Below are 18,482 nucleotides of genomic sequence, written 5' to 3' on the forward strand. Positions count from 1 at the left end.
CTGGCCCTGTCCCCAGGGTCCCTCTACAGCCACCCACAGGAGGCTGGGCCACTCTGGTAGGGAAGGAAGGGAGTGGCTGATGTATCGGGCTTGGGGGAGAATGGGCCTGTTTCTTCAGTGACAGTGAGCTTGGTGACTGCTGGGAAGCAGAGGACTCACCGTGCCCCCCTGGCAAGGCCAGACCATGGGGCAGGGTTGAGGTGGAGGGGGTCCCTCCTGCCACATGACACGGCCTCAGAGCACTGAGCACAGGGCTTACTTGGCATGCAGCAGACAGTTTATAAAGGATGGATGGATGAGTAGATGGTTGGAAGCCTGAGAGAAAGAAAAAATGGACTGGATCTGTAGATGGATGGAAGTATATAGATGGATGGGTAGATGGATGGTTGGATGAAAGGATGGATGGGTGGGCGAGTGGATGGATGGCAGGATGGAAGGATGGATGGGTGGGTGGGTGGAAGGATGGATGGGTGGATGGGTGGATGGATGGACAGAGAGATGGATAGAAGGATGGATGGGCAGGTGGGTGGATGGATGGGTGGGTGGGCAGGTGGATGGATGGACAGAGAGATGGATAGAAGAGTGGATGGATGGATAGAAGGATGGATGGGTGGGTGGGTGGATGGAAGGATGGATGAGTGGATGGGTGGGTGGGTGGATGGATGGAAGTAAGGAGGGATGGACGGCTGGAGAGAAGGAAGGAAGGAAAGATGGATGGGAAAGACAGTAGAGCAGCAGATGCAGTGCTGGGGGTGGCCACTGGGCGGCGGAAAGCAGCTAGGCCCACGATTGGCGGCCTTATTCATCCTGCGTGCCCATGTATTAGCAGAATCCCACAGAGCCTGGCAAACAGTAAGTAATCACACAGTAGGCGCTCACTCAGGACAGGCTCACACAGAAGCCCAGTTCCTGACACACAATAGGTAGCCACAACCACAGAGGCCCTGGCACACAGCAGGTGCTCAGACAACTCATTTCCCGACACATAGTGAGTATTCACTGATATTCACGACTTATCACAGCAGTCTATTTCCTGACACATGGTACGTTCTCACACTGGGCTGGGCACGCAGCAGACATAGAGTTAGATCCACACAGTAGCCCAGGACCTGATACACAAGAGGCACTCACAGAAACTAGGGGCTGGGCCCACAGCAGATGCTCACAAAATACATGTCCACGCAGCAATCTGGTCTTAATACACAGTGGGTGCTCACACAGCGGCCTAAGTCTGGACACACAGTAGTACCCACCAGCATCTCAGAGCCAGGCACACAGCAGATGCTCACACAGAAACGGTGCGTGCTCACAGCCTCACACAGTAGGTGCCTCCAGAAACTCAAGGGTTGACAGAAGGTGCCCATACAGCAGCCCAATTCCCAGCATACAACAGACAGTAGGTGCCCCATAGGAATGTGATACAGGAGCTGTCCCAGAGCTGAAAGTTATGGCTGAATAAGGAGCCAGGAGGAGGGGAGGACTGAGGAGCTGGGGAGAAGGGGCAGCACCCCAGTTTCACTGCCTGGACACCTGACCCCATGGACAGCAGTGGCTAGACCTAGCCTAGAGAGCCCAGGATGGGCCCTGGGACAGCAGGGCAGTGGGCGGAGGTGGGGCCAGGCCTGGGAGGCAGGGACGAGCTGGGGCCCCCGGGGGAGGGCACTCACTATTCCAGCTGCCTTGGCCAGGTCAGGGTTGTTGGGCGCGAAGCTCCCGCTGTGGCTGGTAGACACAGTGTTGGGCTTCTTGTTGCTCAGCCCCATGGCATCCATGGACTGGCTGCGGCTCCGGATAACTCGCTGTGAAGGGGGTTTAGGGGGTTCATAAGGCCCTGTCCCCTCGGGGAACCCCAGGAGCCACCGATGCCACTCTTGGTGACCCCAGGAACTCCATCCCATGAGACCATACAAGTGTCAGGTCTACATGGTGCCGAGGGTAGTTTGGGCCTTGGCCCTGCTACCAACCTTTTGGGTGACTTTGGGCAAGCCACTTCACCCCTCTGAGCTTCTGAGCCTCATGTCCTGTCGTGAGGCTGTTGTAAGGACTGCAGGAGACGCTGGGTCATGACCAAAAGCGTGCCCAGAGAGCCCTGCAGACACCTGAGTTTGCTGCTTGCAGGCTCTCTCGGAGCTTGCTTTCCTTCTTGCTTTTGTCCTCCCTCCCTCCCTCCTTCCCTTGCTTGTTTCTGCTGAGCTGTGCTGAATGCTCACCGTGGCCAGTCCCTGCGTGTGCCCTCACCCGGTCTGCCCTGGGAGGCAGGCATTGTTACCGTGCCCATTCCACTTGGGATGAAACTGCAGCTGAGGCAAGTCTGGGAAGCAGACGCCAAGCCCAGACCCTCAACTATGCACTCTGCTGCCTCTGAGAAAGCCTGTGACTTAGTCCAGGTCCACCGTCCAGCTCCCACCTGATGTGGGGCCACTGGAGCCACCCTCAGGGACGTCGGCCCGGGGCCCACGTTCGCCCCACCCACTCTCCGACTCCTGTGAGCAGCAGCAGGGCTCTCCTCAGGCCTCTTTCTCAAAGACGGTCTGTTCACCTCAGCCCCAGGACAGTCCTGGGCAGCTGGCCTAATCTCTTATGCAAACCCCCATTTCCAGCTTTGTGGCCTGCCCTGGGGTAAAGAGGAGGCCCCGCCAGCCTCACTGGGCACCTGGAGGGTGGAGAGTCCCCCTCCTGTGGGTGAAGGACAAGGTGGCAAATAGGCCACTGCTTGGGGACCTGCAGCCTGGGGCGGGGGGGGGGTGCCCTGCAGGGGGAAGAGGAACTCTTTCCTTCTCTGCCCCTCACTTGGGACAGTAGCTGCTGAGAGAGATGGGCAAGGCTTTGCATTTTGCTTCTTCTTACATTACACTAATCTAACTGCTTTACACCTAATTCTCAATAATTGTGAGAGGTAAGTTGCCATTACGCTAGACAACAGATAAAGAAACTGAGGCTTAGCAGAAATTGACAGGACAATGTAAATCAAGTATATCTTTTTTTTTTTTTTGTCTTCTTAGCTATCTCTTGGGCCGCTCCCGCGGCATATGGAGGTTCCCAGGCTAGGGGTCGAATCGGAGCTGTAGCCACCGGCCTACGCCAGAGCCACAGCAACGCGGGATCCGAGCCGTGTCTTCAACCTACACCACAGCTCACAGCAACGCCGGATGGTTAACCCACTGAGCAAGGGCACAGACTGAACCCGCAACCTCATGGTTCCTAGTTGGATTTGTTAACCACTGCACCACGACGGGAACTCCCATTTTTTTTAATTAAAAAAAAAAAAAGAAAGAAAGAAACTGAGGCTCAGGAGTTCCCATTGTGGCTCAGTGGGTTAAGAACCCAACATAGTGTCCGTGAGGATGAGGGTTCAATCCCTGGCCTCGCTCAGTGGGTTAAGGATCCGACATTGCTGTGAGCTGCAGTGTAGGCTGCAGATGTGCCTGGCATCTGGGGTGGCTGTGGCTATGGTGTAGGCAGGCAGCTACAGTTCTGATTTGATCCCTAGCCTGAGAACTTCCATTTGCCACAGGTGCAGCTGTAAAAAGAAAAAAAAAGTGAAAGAAAGAAAGAAAAAAAAGAAAGAAACTGAGGCTCAGAGAATGCTCAAGCTGGTAAGTGGCAGAATTGGGATTTGAACCCGGGGTTTCTACGCTCCTAATAATAAGCTAAGGAATTCCCTGGTGACCTAATGGTTAAGGATCCGGTGCTATCACTGCTGTGTTTTGGGTCACTGCTGTGGTGCAGGTTGAATCCCTGGCCTGGGAACTTCTGCATGCTGTGGGTGCAGTCAAAAAAACAAAACAAAACAAAACAAAAAAACCAAAAACCCACTAAGCTAAACCAAAGACAGCCAGGGTACTTTGCACGGGGACTAAGGTCAGACAGGCCAGGTCTCTCAGTTCAGAGGGACAGAGGCCTCTTCCCCTCTTCTCTGCCGGCTCGCCACCGGCACCTGAAGGCTCTAACCTTCTGCCGAATTCCCAGGCAGCCTCCACCCCCACGTTTAGGCCCTGCCTCCAACCATCAACTCCTCAAACCACAGCCCACCTTGTGACTCCCAGCCGCAGCTCTTCCCAGGCATAGCCCACACCCCGCCCCAAGTCTAAGCCCACCCTAAAGCCTAGGCCCACCCTGAGGCTCACCAACGCCCAGATTCTACCCTAGCAGCGAGTCCACCCCGCCCAAGCTCACCGCCTGTTAACCCCACCCCTGACTCCACCCTTAGCCACGCCCCCGCCCGACTCCATCTCCAATGGGAGCGCACCTCTGGCCACACCCCAAACCTTGTCCTTAACCCCAACCCCAGACTCCACCCCAGCCACAGCGCCCATGTAGACGTCTCCCCTTCACCTTGAAAGACTCGAAGAAGCCCCCGCCCCCGCCGCCGTTCTCCATCTTGTCCTCGTCGCCACCCAGGCCCATCATGGACTGGCTGTGGATGTGTAGTTCCTCATAGAGCGTCTCCAGGAGGGCGGCCCGTGTCCGCTCCTGCGGGCCAGGCCAGGCCGTCAGGAGAGATCCCTTTCCCACATCTGGAATCCCTGCCACCATCTCTGAGGGAGTGGGGAGTAGGCCTGGGCCCGGAAGCCTCAACTGGCTTCCCTCCGGCCCCTCAGCAGCTCAAGCAGCTCCCAGGGCTCCACAGGGCTTCATGTCCCCACCCCCAGTGTCCCCACCCTCCTCCCCCTCAGCGTCCTCTGTCCCAGCCTGCTCACCTCGAAGCCCCTCCTGGGCATTCCTTGCGAATCCTTACTCCCCCCACCCCTGACCTCATCCTGCTCACCCAGAAATCACTCCTCCCTCAGGCAGCCCTCCCTACTGCCAGAGTCTGAACACGGATTTTCCCTCCCAGGGGGCAGGGCTTAAATTCTGGGAAGGGTAGCAGGGCTCAGCCCCACGAGCCCATCCTTACCTCCAGTTTCGCAAACTTCTCTGCCTTGTAGCAAGCATATTCAGCATTGATCAGTTTTGTCAGCAAAAATTCCTGGAACTCAGGCCCCTGGGAGCCCCCAGTGTGGAGAAGAAAAACAGGTCAGGCAAACACAGAGACAAGGGGCTGAGCCCCAGTGAGTCAGGGGCTGGGGCTCCTGAGCCATGCTCTGCTGCGGTCTGGGGGCATCTCCTTGGGCTCAGCCCCCCAGCCTGGGGACCTGTGAGAGCTCCCTATACCCTTCATGGCTGCCCACCCCTTGGGAGAGCTGAGTTGGGGTCTCTCACTGCCCACATCTGGGGCATGGGGGAGCTGAGACCAAGGCTTGAAGTGTGAGCTTCTGAGAGGTGAGAGAGACGTGTGCCCCCCTCCCCAAATGTTTTAGAAGCAGATTGAAACTGTCAACAAGATAACAGAAATGAGGAAAGGCCACAGAGTCTGCTACGCAAAATGGAAACGGTGATATGGTCTGTTCTGTGACTCTGAAAAATAAAGGTCACCATTTTGATCAGGATGAACAGAAAAGCCAGGCCCCAGCTGCTCAGTTCGGGGCTGCGGGACCTCATATGGCAGAATGTGCACCCCCTTGGCCCCCACCCATTTAGTCCGGCTCAGCCTTTGACAGCCCCGGGGGCTGCCCCTCACCTTTCTGAACACAGCGGGGTCCGGGAGGGGTGGCCCAAAGAAGGGCACGTCATCTCTCGCAGTGACGGAGACCTGGAAGGGAGGGCAGCTGTCCCTGCGGAGTCCCCACACCAGCCAGAAATCCCTAAGTGGCCTCCTTTTCCTGCTGGGCACAGGGCTACCCCTTGGTGGGGGGCAGGGGTTCGGGGACTGCTGATTAGGAGGCCAAACCCCAGGATTCCAGCTCCTCCATCCTTGGGTCTGAATTTGAGTGGTGGGAAGGGGCGGAGGGCCTCAGCAATCAAGAGAATGAAGAAGGAGGAGGCTCAAGGGTGGACAAGGGTAACCAGCCTCTGGTTTTTTTGCTTCTTAGGGTTGTACGTGCAGCATACAGAAGCTTCCAAGCTAGGGCTTGAATTGAAGCTGCAGCTGCCAGCCTATACCACAGCCACAGCCACACCAGATCCAAGCCTCATCTGTGACCTACACCACAGCCACAGCAATGCAGGACCCTTAACCCACTGAACGAGGCCAGGGATCGAGCCCGCATCCTCATGGATGCTAGTCAGGTTCATAAACCTCTGAGCCACAAATGTAACTCCGTGACCAGCGTCTTTGAGGGGAGAAATTTGGGGGAGCAGAGAGGGCAGGATGGGAACCCTCCATCATCAGAATAAGAAGTGGGGGGGGGCGGTCAGAGCCCTCTGGAAAGTCCCCGTCTTGACAGCCAAAAAACGGAGGCTCAGAGAGGCCTCGCGGCAAGTCGGGGCAGGGCTGGAACAGGGATCAAAGCCTTTGGGAGGCTCTGAGATCACCCACCTTATAGAGGGGGCCGTCGGGGGCGCCCCCCTCAGCCTGCACCACCACGTAGGCATGCAGGAAGTTGGACGCGATCATGTCGGGCACAAAGGGAGTGTTCTCGTCCTGGAAGACCACCGCCACGATGTCATTCCCGATGTGCCGCTTCCGCTGCAACTGAGCACAGGGCCACAGCCTTCACCCCCTGGCCAGGGAGGGACCCAGGGGGCGTGGGGAGGGTGCCCACAGGGGTGTGGGAGGGCTTGGGCTAGGCAGAAGGCGTGTCTAAGGAGTTGCTTACCCCCCAAAAAGCCACATGTAGTGAGATATTTGTCTTAAAATTATTTTCCTTTTCTTGGACTCTTGCGACAGATGAGAAAACAGAGGCCAAGAGACAAATGACTTGCAAGGCCCTCCGGTGAATTAGGGGACTTGAACCCAGGGCTCTTGGTCCCCAGGCCCTACCTCTGAGCCCTCTTCCTGTCTAAATACCCCAAACGTGGCCCCTCTGGTACAAACAAGTTCCACTCGGCATCTATTTATGTTGCTAAAATGAACAGACGCTCTTAGAAAAGAAAATTAGAAGACACTAAAAATAAGGAAGAAACGTTTCCATTTTTCTCATGTTTTTCTCACATTTTTCCTCCCTTATGCACCTGGGGGGCGGGGCTCAGGGTAAGGAAGACACCCCTGCAGGAAGCTCAGGACAGGGTGACAAATTTCTGAGATCAGCTCGGGGAACGTGGCCTACACTTCCTCATCACCAGCCCTTTGCAAGAGGAAGCCATCCTTTCCCTGGAACACTCTGCCGCCTTCTCCCAGCTCCTTTTCAACCCCAAAGTCACTTAATCCTGAAAGCTTTGCCTGACTCCCACCTCTGACAAGTCTAAGTGCCCCCATGTGACCCTACAATCCCCTCCACTCCCTGTAAAAATACTCACATTTACTGATACTGTGTTAGCCACTCTAGGTGTATCCCCTGACTTATGCTCACCTACGAAGTAGGTGCATTATTCCCATTTCACAGATGTGGAAACTGAGGCTTTCACAACATCAAAGCAGCTTGTCACCCCACCCCAACTACAGCCCACAAGTCGAGGGGACTGGATCGTTTCATCTCTCTCTCCCAGGGCCCACGGAGTCTGGTGGGGTGGACACTGCACGGGCAGGTAAATGGGGGACAGGAGGACAGGTGGGAGGCAGGTGGGAGGGTGCCCAGGCTACCTGCTGGGCGTCCCCTTCTGTGTAGGGCAGCTTGGTGGACACGTGAAACATGATCTCCTTGTTGCGGAAGTTGCAGTACACAGACTCGGTCCCCGTCTGCCCGTGGGTCACGTCCAGGCCTCCTCGGAACCTGCCCCAGGCCCCCCAGGCCACGGCTCAGTCTCCAGCCCCAGCCAGGCCTCCATGGGGCCAGGACGGGGCTCCCTCCCTGCCCAAGGGCATGGGTCTGAGGATCCTCTGCTTAGCCCACCCCAGTGCTCACCCCTTAAAGTCCTGCAGTTTGACCTTCTGGCCAAGAAATTCGAGGAACTCCACAAAGGCGGGGCTCTCCTCGTTGGTGCTGAAGAGTTCCTCCTCGGAGGTCTGGGACACACAGAGGGCAGAGGTCACCGAGCTGGCACCCCTACCCCCACTCACACTGGGAAAGGCTGCAAGGGGGCCTCTTGGCAGCCTCTGAGCTCCTGGGAAACTGAGTCCCCGGGTGGGTGCTCTCCCTGGCACAGGTCTGAGGTCCCAGGTACGAGACCAGGTGGGTGGGCAGGGCAGGGAGGAGGAGGTCAGCACACCTGCCCGAGCTTCTGATAAATGACTCCGAACTTGAAGTTATTGCTGATGACATGCTCATCGAAGGTGACGATGAGGCGGGACGCCTGTGGGGACAGGATTGATGGGTGAAACACTGCTTTTTCAGTTCACTGTTCTTTGTGCCAGGCACTGTGCCAGGCACTCCATGTGCATCATCCCCCTTCCGCCTCAGAACAAGCCCGTGAAGGGAGCGCTCCCGCCGCCCCCATTTCACAGATGGAGACGCTGAGGTTCTGAGAGCTCACGGAACCACCTAAGGTCAACAGCTGACAAATGGCAGAGCTGGGACTTGAACTCAGGCCTGCTGGATTCCAAAGCTTAAGTTCATTCCTCTGAAGTTCTGCCCCAAAGCTCCCACCCCTCCTCTGCTCTAACACCCACTTCTGCCTTGGCTCCTGTGTAAACCCACCCTGTTGTTCTAGAACAGGCCGAGTTCCACCCAGGTGCTGTGGAGCCTCGAGCACGGTCCCCTCCCCACCATGGGCCTCAGCTTCCTCTTCTGTAACTGGGAGGTGGGACCTGATTTCTGAGGCCTCTTCCTTCGTGGCCCTTTCCTGAACCGCCCTGCCCCTCAGGGATCTCGCCTTGTCCAGAATTCACTCCAAGCCATAGCGTGTACCTGTCTTTCAAGGCCCACCTCTTTCGAGAAGCCCCAGCTCATTAAAGACAGAGGCCCCTCCTCTTTATCCCACACTGTCATGGTGCCCCCAGCACCCAGCACTGGGGCCAGAAGAGCAGCTGCTGTCTGTGGGGCAGCATCGTTGGAGGTGCCTGTGTGACTCTCTCTCCCCAGGCCCCCTCTGGGGACAGAAGGCAAGGCGAGGGGAGGCCTCAGCTCTGGAGCACAGAATACCCTCAGGAGGGTCCCGAGATGGTACTGAGAGCTTCCAGAGGTAAGCAAGGCTCGCCTCCAAGGGGACAGTACTGGGTTCATATACCGGCTTCCTTATCAGCTGTGCATCCCTGAGTAAGGCCCCGAATCTCTCTGAGCCTCTGCTTTCTCTTCTACAACCTGTGGACTCGGTAGGGTTATCGTGAGGATTAAATGGGAGAACTTAGGAAAAATATCCTGCACACAGCAGGTGCCCAATAAATGCCCGGTCCCCTGGTTACCTGCCCACCCTCAGTGAGCAGGGCCCAGGTCCAGCCATACCTTGGGGTAGAGCACAGGATAGAATCGGTCCACATTCACGTCTTCACATACCAGCTGCAGGAGGAGATAAGCGAGGGAGGGCCTGAGGATGGGGCCTCTGGGCCTCCCCGGCCAAGGCCTGAGGGCTCACTGTCACTCAGAATGGGGGAGCACTGGGGGCCCCTGTCTCCAAAAGGTGCTCTGAAGAGTGCCAAGAGCACGCTGCCACCATGTGACATTCATGGGAGCACATGAGAGGCAGGACCCCGGGACAGGCTAGGATCTGGGGCTAAGATGAGGGGGTGCCCAGGTGAGGCTGAAGCCCAGCTCTGTTCCCACCAGGAGGACACCCCCGGGGGCTCAGTACAAAGGGCCAGAGGCCTCACCTTTGCCATCTGGACCACGTTGGGGAACTCGGTGAGGCAGGAGATGGGGATGACGTCATGGTATGTCCGGCATTTGGTCCTGGGAGGAGAAAACGCATGCTGAGGGGCGAGGCAGTGGGACAGGCAGAGGGGCTGACCCCGGCTCTAGAGGTGATGAGGGGGCCAGGCCTGGCTGGGGCACTAACTTGCTGTGCAACCTCAGGCAAATCCCAGGCCCTCTCTGGGCCTCCATTAGAAGAGTGGGTGGTGGAGACGGGCTCTCAGATTATGAGACGTCAACCCTCCCTGCTGTCACAGGTCCCCTCGCCCCACCCTCACCTGAGCAGCAGCCGCAGGTGCTCCTGGTCCCCGATGACATCGTACTTGAGTGAGAAGACAAGGTGGCCCAGGGCGGTGTCCAGTGAGTAGTAATTAAAATGCTCCTGTGGTGGGAGGTGGGGGCCCAGGGAGCAGGTGAGGCTGAGCTTGAGGCTTCTGGAAACCAGACCAGACAGCCAACTCACCCCCGGATGGAGGCCCCTCACCGAGCAGCAGGTGGCGCAGCTACCAGCACACCCTGTCTTAGACAAACCTACATTCAGGTCTCAGCTTGCTGCTTGCCAGCTCCATAACCTGAGAAGGTCGTCTCGCTTTTCTGTGCCTCAGTTTCCCAGTCTATCAAATGGGAGTGAGGAGTTTCCTGGTGGCCCAGTGGGGTAAGGATCTAATATTGTCAGTGCAGCAGCTCAGGTCACTGTTCTGGCATGGATTTGATCCCTGGCCTGGAAAACTTCCACAGGCCGCGGATGTGGCCAGAAATATAATAAAATGGCAGTGAGGCCAACTACCTTGTTGGAGGGTGGCAGGGATAGGTGTTCAATGAACGTTGGTAATAACCTTGGCTCTCTGGATCCTCAGCAAAATCAGGACCACATCTGTACGCGCCTGGCCGTCTCCTGGCCTCCGCTCTTCTCGGGGCCGGGCACACAGTAGGTGCTCAATAAGAATATGTCGACTAACTAATTGCTCAACCCGTGGCTCTGTGGCCCTTAAGCCAGAGCCCGTGAGAATCAGGAAGTAAAACTCCTCATGAGCACACTGGGTGGCTGAGCGGCCGGTTCCCACCCTCCAGCCTCACCTGCAGAAGCCACTGTGTTGGAAAAAATACTCCTGAGGACACAGGGGAAACAACAGCAGAGACGGGACCCCAGGGAGGAGCGCAGGGCTGGCACCTCCAGGTGGGGCAGTCCCAAAGCCAAGGCTGGGAGTGCCACTGGGAGATTTCACCCCACCTGGCCCCAAGCTCCCCTGCCAGCCCCGGCCCTGGGACTAGGGCTGGCTCCCCGGCCACACCCGTCCCAGGACTCCTTAGAAGGCAGTTCTGTTTCAATATGAAAAGCTGTGCTCAAAAGGCTGGAGGAAAAAGAGATAGGGCCAGGGGACAAATTCACAGCTCAGGGGCAGTCTGCAGGGACCTGGGACAGAGTACCCCTCCCTCCCCCGCCAGCCCTGCTTGAGCACAGAGTGACAGAAATCCCTAATGCTTAGCACCACCTGCAGAGAAGGAGTGGCAGGTGCACGGCAAGGAGGGCTGCTCTGAAGTCCTCAGGTGTGGACTTACCTGAGCCCCCTGGCTGGGCCCAGAGGAGCCCCAGGAGGATGGGCTCAGGGTCCCAGGGAGTCAAAGTCAAGTCACCCTGACCTCCCTCTGCCAGAACAGGGCTCATGGCTTCCCCAGTCACCTCACCTGGAGTCAGGGGTGGCCCTGCCCCTGCCTGCCTCTGGGGCCCCTTCTCTCTGTGCTGTTAACCAGACTCTGGTCAGCATGCCTCCTCTAGGAACCCCAACCTGTACTTCGTGACCCCTCCAATAGCATGTCTTTTTTTTTTTGCTTTTTAGGGCTGCATCCATGGCATGTGGAGGTTCTCAGGCTAGGGTTCTAATCGGAGCTACAGCGGCCAGCCACAGCCACAGCCACAGTAACGCCAGATCTGAGCCACGTCTGCAACCTATACCATAGCTCATGGCAACACTGGATCTTTAACCCACTGAGCAAGGCCAGGGATCAAACCTGCAACCTCATGGTTCCTAGTCAGATTCATTTCCTCTGCACAACAACAGGGACTCCTTTTTTTTGTCTTTTTAGGGCCTCACCTGAGGCATATGGAAGTTCCCAGGCTAGAGGTTGAATCAGAGCTGCAGCTGCTGGCCACAGCCACAGCAATGCCAGAGCAGAGCCACATCTGCTATGTGACCTACACCACAGCTCACAGCCATGCAGGATCCCAGCCCACTAAGCAAGGCCAGGGATCGAACCGGAGTCCTCACATACACTAGCTGGGTTTGTTTCTGCTGTGCCACAAAGGGAACTCCACTCCCATGGTGTGACTTAATGGAAAGTCCGCCAGACCTAGGTCCAGTTCCAGCTCAGTAACTGTGTGGCCTTGACCAAGTCACTTGACCTCTCTGGCCTCAGTTTCTCCTATAAAAATGACAATAATTCTGATCTCACGGGGTGATTATGAAGCCGTAGTAATAACAGCTAACGTTTGCGGAGGACTGCTCAGGCGCCAAGCGCGGTTCTTGACGCCCGTTCTGACGGAGGAGGAAACAGGCTCGGGAAGGTTGAACTTGCCCAAGGTCACACCATCAATACGGAGCCAAGAGGTGCACTTGGGCCACGAGACTCCAAGGCCCTCGATACCTTCCACCTCATCTGTAAACTGACACAGAGACAGCAGCCAGCATGCAACCTCCCCTCCAGTTCCCACAACGTCACCCAACAACTCCTGCCTGGAACACCACGGGGTGACACACTGACAGGGTCCTTGCTCTGGGGCGGGGGCGGGGGGGGATGGAGTGGGGGGGGTGCTGCCCCAATCCAGGTCACACCACGACATTACGGTGCCTTCCCAGCCCCCACCTCAAGCTGCCTGAGCGCAGGGCCTGGGTCTGTTGTGTTTGCTGCTGTACACCTGGTGTCTAGAACAGGGCCAGGCACACAGCTGGTGCTCATTATTTGCTCACCCTGACTGAGCACTTACTTTATGCCAGATGTCATTCTAAACACCTCAAAAGCATCGTGACGTTAAAGGCTGGCAGCAATGTCCTAAGGTGGGTATCACTTTCATATCCATTTTTATAGATGAAGAAAGAGAGGCACAGAGAGGGTAAGAGACTTGCCTGATGTTGCACGCAGTTAAGTGGCACAGCCAGGATTTAAACCCTGGGAGAGTCCCTGTTAACCACTATGCCATACTACTGCCGGTTTTTTTTGTTTTTTTTTGTTTTGTTTTTTTTTGTCTTTTTGCCTTTTCTAGAGCCCCTCCTGCGGCATATGGAGGTGCCCAGGCTAGGGGTCTAATTGGAGCTGTAGCCGCCAGCCTACGCCAGAATCACAGCAATGCAGGATCCGAGCCGAATCTGCAACCTACACCATAGCTCACGGCAACACCAGATCCTTAACCCACTGAGCAAGGCCAGGGATCAAACCCACAACCTCATGGTTCCTAGTCGGATTTGTTAACCACTGCGCCATGATGAGAACTCCCCATACTACTGCCTTTTACCTTAACTTTTTGTTGACTGACTGAGTGAGTCCACTGCATATGCTGCCTGAAACTTGGGGCTCTGGGGCTGTCACCCAGCCCAGCCCACAGTTCTGTCCCAGGCCCAGCCTCCCTCAGGGCTGGCTGGGACTTACTCCCTGCCCAACCCAGCCCCTGATGCCAGTGGGCCACTCACCTTGCCGAGAAAGTGCTTTCGGTAGATGCGGGCTGTGGGGTTGCACTCCAGCTTCACCTTGGTCGTGGGCGACTGCAGCGGCTCTGTCTCTGGGATGCTGGTGATTTCGTGATTGGTACCTTCAATCCAGTAGCCCCCAAACTGGGGCAGGAGGATGAGGGGGAAGGGCCCTTCTCGCCCCAGGACCTGAAAGAGAACTCAGCTAAGAGCCAACCACACTGTACCCCACTGGGGGTCCCAGGGACAACCCCCAGATTTAGACACGCAGCCTGGGCTAAGGAGTACTCAGGACAGCCCAGAACCTATGAGTCCCAGGGCTCACATCCACCCCTCCATGGTACTGGCCCCAGCCCTTTTCGTTCCACTAAAGGCACAGACCCAGACACATGGAGCCCCAGTCCCAGTCTCAAAGGATGGGGGTGTGGGGACAGGTAGAACTGGGAGCATGATCTTGGCTGAGAGGCTGACATGTTTGGCTGACACCTAAGGGTTCAAGTGGGCTCTGAATTCTTGGGCCCGTAAACTGAGTCTCCAGTGCCCACAGCAAGGCTTGCGGTCAGGCTGTGGGCAGGGAGAAGGAGCCAAGTGTCCGCTGCCTGACTGAGTGCCTCCCGGGCTAGGGATGGAGATGGGGTCAGCCGGGTCCCACTGGTGGTTACCTCGTGGACACTCGGGTAGGGAATGTAGTCCTCCTCCGTCTGCAAAACACAAGCAGGGCAGGGGCCCGGCTGGGCTGAGGTCCGCTCCCTTTACTTCCAGCCCCCACCCCAGGACGCTATTGTTCAGCCAGCAGCCCTGGGCTGGGGCTTGGGGGGCACAGAGGGGGCTGCATCCTCATCTCCCTATGGGGGGTGACCACACAAGGCAGGGGCTCAGGCAGGCTTAGCTCACTGAGTGCTGGCAGCCCCTTCTGGGTCTCCTTCTGCCTGGAAAAAAGGAGGCTCACTTCCCGCACCCTCAGAAGAAACCTCTGGACCAGTGGTTCTCAGTGCATCAGCATGGCCTGGAGGGCTTATGAAACACAGATTGCTCTGCCCCCCCCCCCCCACCCCGGGGCCCAGACTTTCTGATGCTGTGGGTTTGGGTGGAGCCCAAGAATTTACATGCCAACAAGCCCCCAGGTGATGCTGCTGCTGCTGCTAGTCTGAGGACTACACTTAAAGAACCCCTGTTCTGGACAAAGCATCAGTCTTGTGCTCATGAACCCCATTTGGCCGTCAACCTTCCAGCCCTGGGCCCATTCTCCTAGGCCCGCTGGGGTCCCAGTCACCAACCATAGGACCGTATGCCTATCTGGAGGGGCCAGGCAGCTCCCACCCAGAAAATCCTGGGTCTGGAGAGTCTCCTCACACCTCCTTCGGTCCCCAGCCTGCTGAGTCTCTTCGTGAAAGGCCAGCAGGCTACCCTTCCCGATCTTCCCCTCTGTCCCCCTCCCCCTCAGCCTTTCTAGGCAGGACCCCCATGGAGGGGGGAGCATAAGCCTCCTGGGACCTGGGTTTGAGTCTTCCTGCAACTGCTGATCGTAACTGGTTTCAAGGGAAACATTTTACAGCGGGCTGTTTTGAGGGACAGGGCTTCGATCTGGGGGTGGGGGAGCCTGGAGTGGCAGGGTGAGTTTACAGTGGTGGAGGTGGGGTGGGGAGGGGCTGGAATGAGGGGCTCAGGGCTAAGCAAGGGGGGTTCTCCACATCTCAGACTCCTCGAGGGCAGGGGCTGAGTATACCCTTGGCCCCAGCACCTGGCTCAAAGTGAGTAAAGGGTGCCAGGTTCTCCTGGGCTGGCTGCTTGGCTGGGCAGCTGGGACAATGCTTCCCAGGCCCAGGCCCCACCCCTAGAGAGGGGGTCTGCCTCCCCCTCCCCCTCCATCCCCAAGCTCTTTGGAGAGCACTGCTGCTCAGGAAGCTGACAGTCCCCAGAAGGGTGGCGTGGGTGGATTCAGACCTACTTTGAGGGGTGGTGGGAAGGAGCATCGTTGTTCATCCATCCTGCTTCCCTGCAAAGAGAAGGGAGCACATCCCATTACACCCCTCCTGGGCCCACCACCAGGCTGCCTTCCAGGCGGATGGTGATGTGCTGGTGCTCCCAGGGCAGGGTGCTGGCCGGCTGGGATACCCGGGCCTCTGCAGGGCTGGCCCTCTTGGAGGTAACCTGGGCTGAGGGAGGCTGGCAGCAGCAGCAGGGAGGGCTGGGGGCTCTGGTCGCCGCTGGGAGTAGGGGCAGGGGTGGTGTGCATGCTTGTGTGTGTGTGTGCGCGTGTGAACTGCGGAAGGAGGCCATTGCATCTACACAGATATGTGTTGTTGAGAGGGAGAGGGAGAGATGGGGAGAGAGAGGGGGAGAAAGAGAGAAGGAGGGGAAGGGGTGGAGACAGAAAGACTAAGAGAAGCAGAGAAACAGGAAGGGGGCAGGAGAGAGGGTCTGCAGGGTGAACTGACGTGGGGCAAACTCCTGAGGTTTGTTCAAGTCCCCCGCCCACCTCCCAACACCTACCCCAGCAGAAAGAGACGAGGGCCTGGAAGACCAGGGCTGGAGTGGAGGATGGGCAGGGGTCAGGCGGGGGTGCGGTGGGTGCCTGGTTCATTGGTACCTCCCCCTATCTGCAGCCCAGCCTCTGGTGGCCCTGTGCCGGGGGAATCTGTCCCTCCTCCCTTCCTAGGGGCGGGGGGGGGGAGGCGGTGCGCCTCTTGGGAGATGGGAGATGGTGCATGTAGGTGGGGGTGAACTGAACGGGGATGGGAGCTGGGGAGATGCAAGTGGGCCTGGGCCCTGGGCACCACCAGTCCCCATCCTCCCTTCTGACCCCCAGGCAGCGGGATCTGGACAATGCCCTGCCACCATCTCCTCCTGGCACGAGGGCTCCTGGCCCATCCTTAGAGAGGCAGGGCTAGAGATGCAGCAAGCCCCCCACCCCGGCCCAGCCCCCTCTGTGGCTCCCAGAGCCCACCTCACCTGCATCTTTTCAATCATCTCAAACAGATCTGTGTTCTGCAAGAGAGACAGGGAGACAGGTCAGCCCAGCGTAGCCCAGCTGAGCCTGCCAAGTCCCTGAGGAGTCTCCACCTGCCCACACCCTCCTGGGCCCCCAACTCTGACCAAGTCCCGTGGACCTGTCAGAGCAGCAAGAGGAAGTAGAGGGGACGTCGTAGGATAGGGCTCTCTGCCACTGACCAGCAAAGTTTGACCAACTGCCAAGTGAAGTCTGCCCAGAGCCACTCGCCCTCCCCAGGCAGCCCACCCCACCCAGTCCCCCTCCCCAAAGGAGGAGGCCGCTGTCTCAGACAAAGAGGGTCATGACCCTTGGGGCAAGACACATCTCCCCCATGTCACTGCAAGGTTGGAATTGCCAGGATTGGTCCATGGACCCCTCAGAAGAGCCCCAGGTCCCAGCTCCAGAGATGAGCCCACTGGGCTCCTGAGGAGAGTCTGCGGTTGCACCCACCTCTCCTGGAAGGAGGATCTCACCCTCCCCCGCCCCAGGCACTGTGGGCTGGGGGGCAGGATGGGAGAGGGAACGCTGGGATGCCCCTTTGGCCCAACACCTGTGTGTGAGGCCACACACACCCTCCTCCCCCCTCCCACTCCAGCCAGCCTCTCCTGAGGCTGGCCAGGGCACATGCAGGGTTAATCCGGGCATCTGCCAGCTGTGCTTGGCAGCTTCAGCCTCTCCAGCGCCAACTCCCTACGAGCCTTCCTGGAAGGCGGCATCCTTGCCGGCTGGCTGGGCTGGGGGCTGGGCCTGGGAAGCCCCAGAGTCTCTAGGAGCTCGCCCCTCCCCCAGCACTTCCAAGGCCTCAATTCAGTCGATCCTGCTGTCCAGTGGGGGCACCGCCTGAGCTCACACGCACATGTGCTATGGGGTTGTGCACCAGGAAACACATGCTCCCCCCCTCCTTTCTCTCTTTCTCTTGCTCAAACACACACAGGCCTGCACACCAATATTTAAACACCGTCTCACTGTACCAAAGAAAGCAAACACACAGAAACCTACCAGATCTGTGCACACCAGTTCTTACACTCAGAGCAATATGCTAACATACAAGCTCACATGTTAGCATCCTACGTCACACAACAGCACTCTCACTCACACAAACACAGGTCCATGTCCTGCAAAAGCCAGACACACGAATGCAACCCCCCCCATGCAGATCTGCGCAATTACACTGGTAATTGCACACAAAGTCACACCAACACCACAAAACCACTCTCACATCAGTGCGCCAATAACATGTGCTCGCAGATACAGGCAGGTATGTTCATGGGAACTGAGCCAGAGCCCCAATCCCACGCACAAGTCCTTTTCCATCAGAGCCACACACCATAGGTAACAGACGTGACAGACTTGATCCTATGACACGAAACGAGTTTTGAGAAAAAGAAAAAGCATGCAGCAATTCTGGGAGTGGTTAATCACCAAGGATGAGGGGCACCAAACCACACACAGACACACACGCACATGCATGCGTGTGCACGCACATGGGCACAGAGCTCTGTTAAAGATCACGAGACACGGACACCCCATGTGCCCACTGTGAGGCCTGCCCACAAAGGCAAAATCTACTCTGTAAAATGCAGGAGATGCTGACCCACGATCCTCTATGGCCACACCCAAACCTCTAAGCTTGGAAGAAACAATCCCACAGGCAGCACAACACCTTGGACCACAGCAACATCGGCATCTGTGCCTGGGTTAACCACACAACCTCGGTCCAGCACAATCTCAGCATGAGTGACACGAGTGCACTGATGTCCCCTAGAGTACCCCACTCAGGGTGACCTAACATGGCCAGGAACAATGCACTGGGAGTCACAACCACATAAACACTGACACATGGTACCCAGAGCACACACAGCAACAAGTGACACCCACAGATAAAGCCTCACTAGTGCCTCAGACGCTCTGACACATGGAAGGCTGTGAGCAAAGTGTCCCAGGGCACCAAGCAAAGTTATGCTGTGACATTCAGACCCCTCCTAAAGGGGGAAGGGGGTGGATGAAGTGGTCCTGAGACTAGTACACACACACACACACACACACACACACACACACGAACACACACACGAACACATACGTGAACATACACACACGAACATAGGA

At 57.4% G+C, this 18,482-nt stretch overlaps 1 protein-coding gene across 10 annotated transcripts in view; it reads right to left on the reverse strand.

Moving 5' to 3' along the window:
• RAP1GAP (RAP1 GTPase activating protein) overlaps positions 1–18,482 on the reverse strand; it is a 52,890-nt gene that overhangs the window by 6,613 nt on the left and 27,795 nt on the right. For all 10 annotated transcript variants that reach the window (XR_007136509.1, XM_047792316.1, XM_047792322.1 and 7 more), the window contains 15 exons: positions 16,337–16,372; positions 15,333–15,380; positions 14,047–14,085; positions 13,388–13,573; positions 9,983–10,086; positions 9,665–9,743; positions 9,300–9,353; positions 8,128–8,211; positions 7,824–7,924; positions 7,562–7,691; positions 6,359–6,514; positions 5,561–5,632; positions 4,898–4,984; positions 4,336–4,473; positions 1,668–1,799 (listed from right to left, as the gene is read on the reverse strand). Coding sequence is in view for 9 of the 10 variants with exons in the window: in XM_047792316.1 (XP_047648272.1) it covers positions 1,668–1,799; positions 4,336–4,473; positions 4,898–4,984; positions 5,561–5,632; positions 6,359–6,514; positions 7,562–7,691; positions 7,824–7,924; positions 8,128–8,211; positions 9,300–9,353; positions 9,665–9,743; positions 9,983–10,086; positions 13,388–13,573; positions 14,047–14,085; positions 15,333–15,380; positions 16,337–16,372 (1,446 nt within the window). In the remaining variant the exon portion in view is untranslated. The remainder of the gene's footprint in view (positions 1–1,667; positions 1,800–4,335; positions 4,474–4,897; positions 4,985–5,560; positions 5,633–6,358; positions 6,515–7,561; positions 7,692–7,823; positions 7,925–8,127; positions 8,212–9,299; positions 9,354–9,664; positions 9,744–9,982; positions 10,087–13,387; positions 13,574–14,046; positions 14,086–15,332; positions 15,381–16,336; positions 16,373–18,482) is intronic.

Source organism: Phacochoerus africanus, chromosome 8 (genome assembly GCF_016906955.1).
Source record: "Phacochoerus africanus isolate WHEZ1 chromosome 8, ROS_Pafr_v1, whole genome shotgun sequence".
NCBI lineage: Eukaryota > Metazoa > Chordata > Mammalia > Artiodactyla > Suidae > Phacochoerus > Phacochoerus africanus.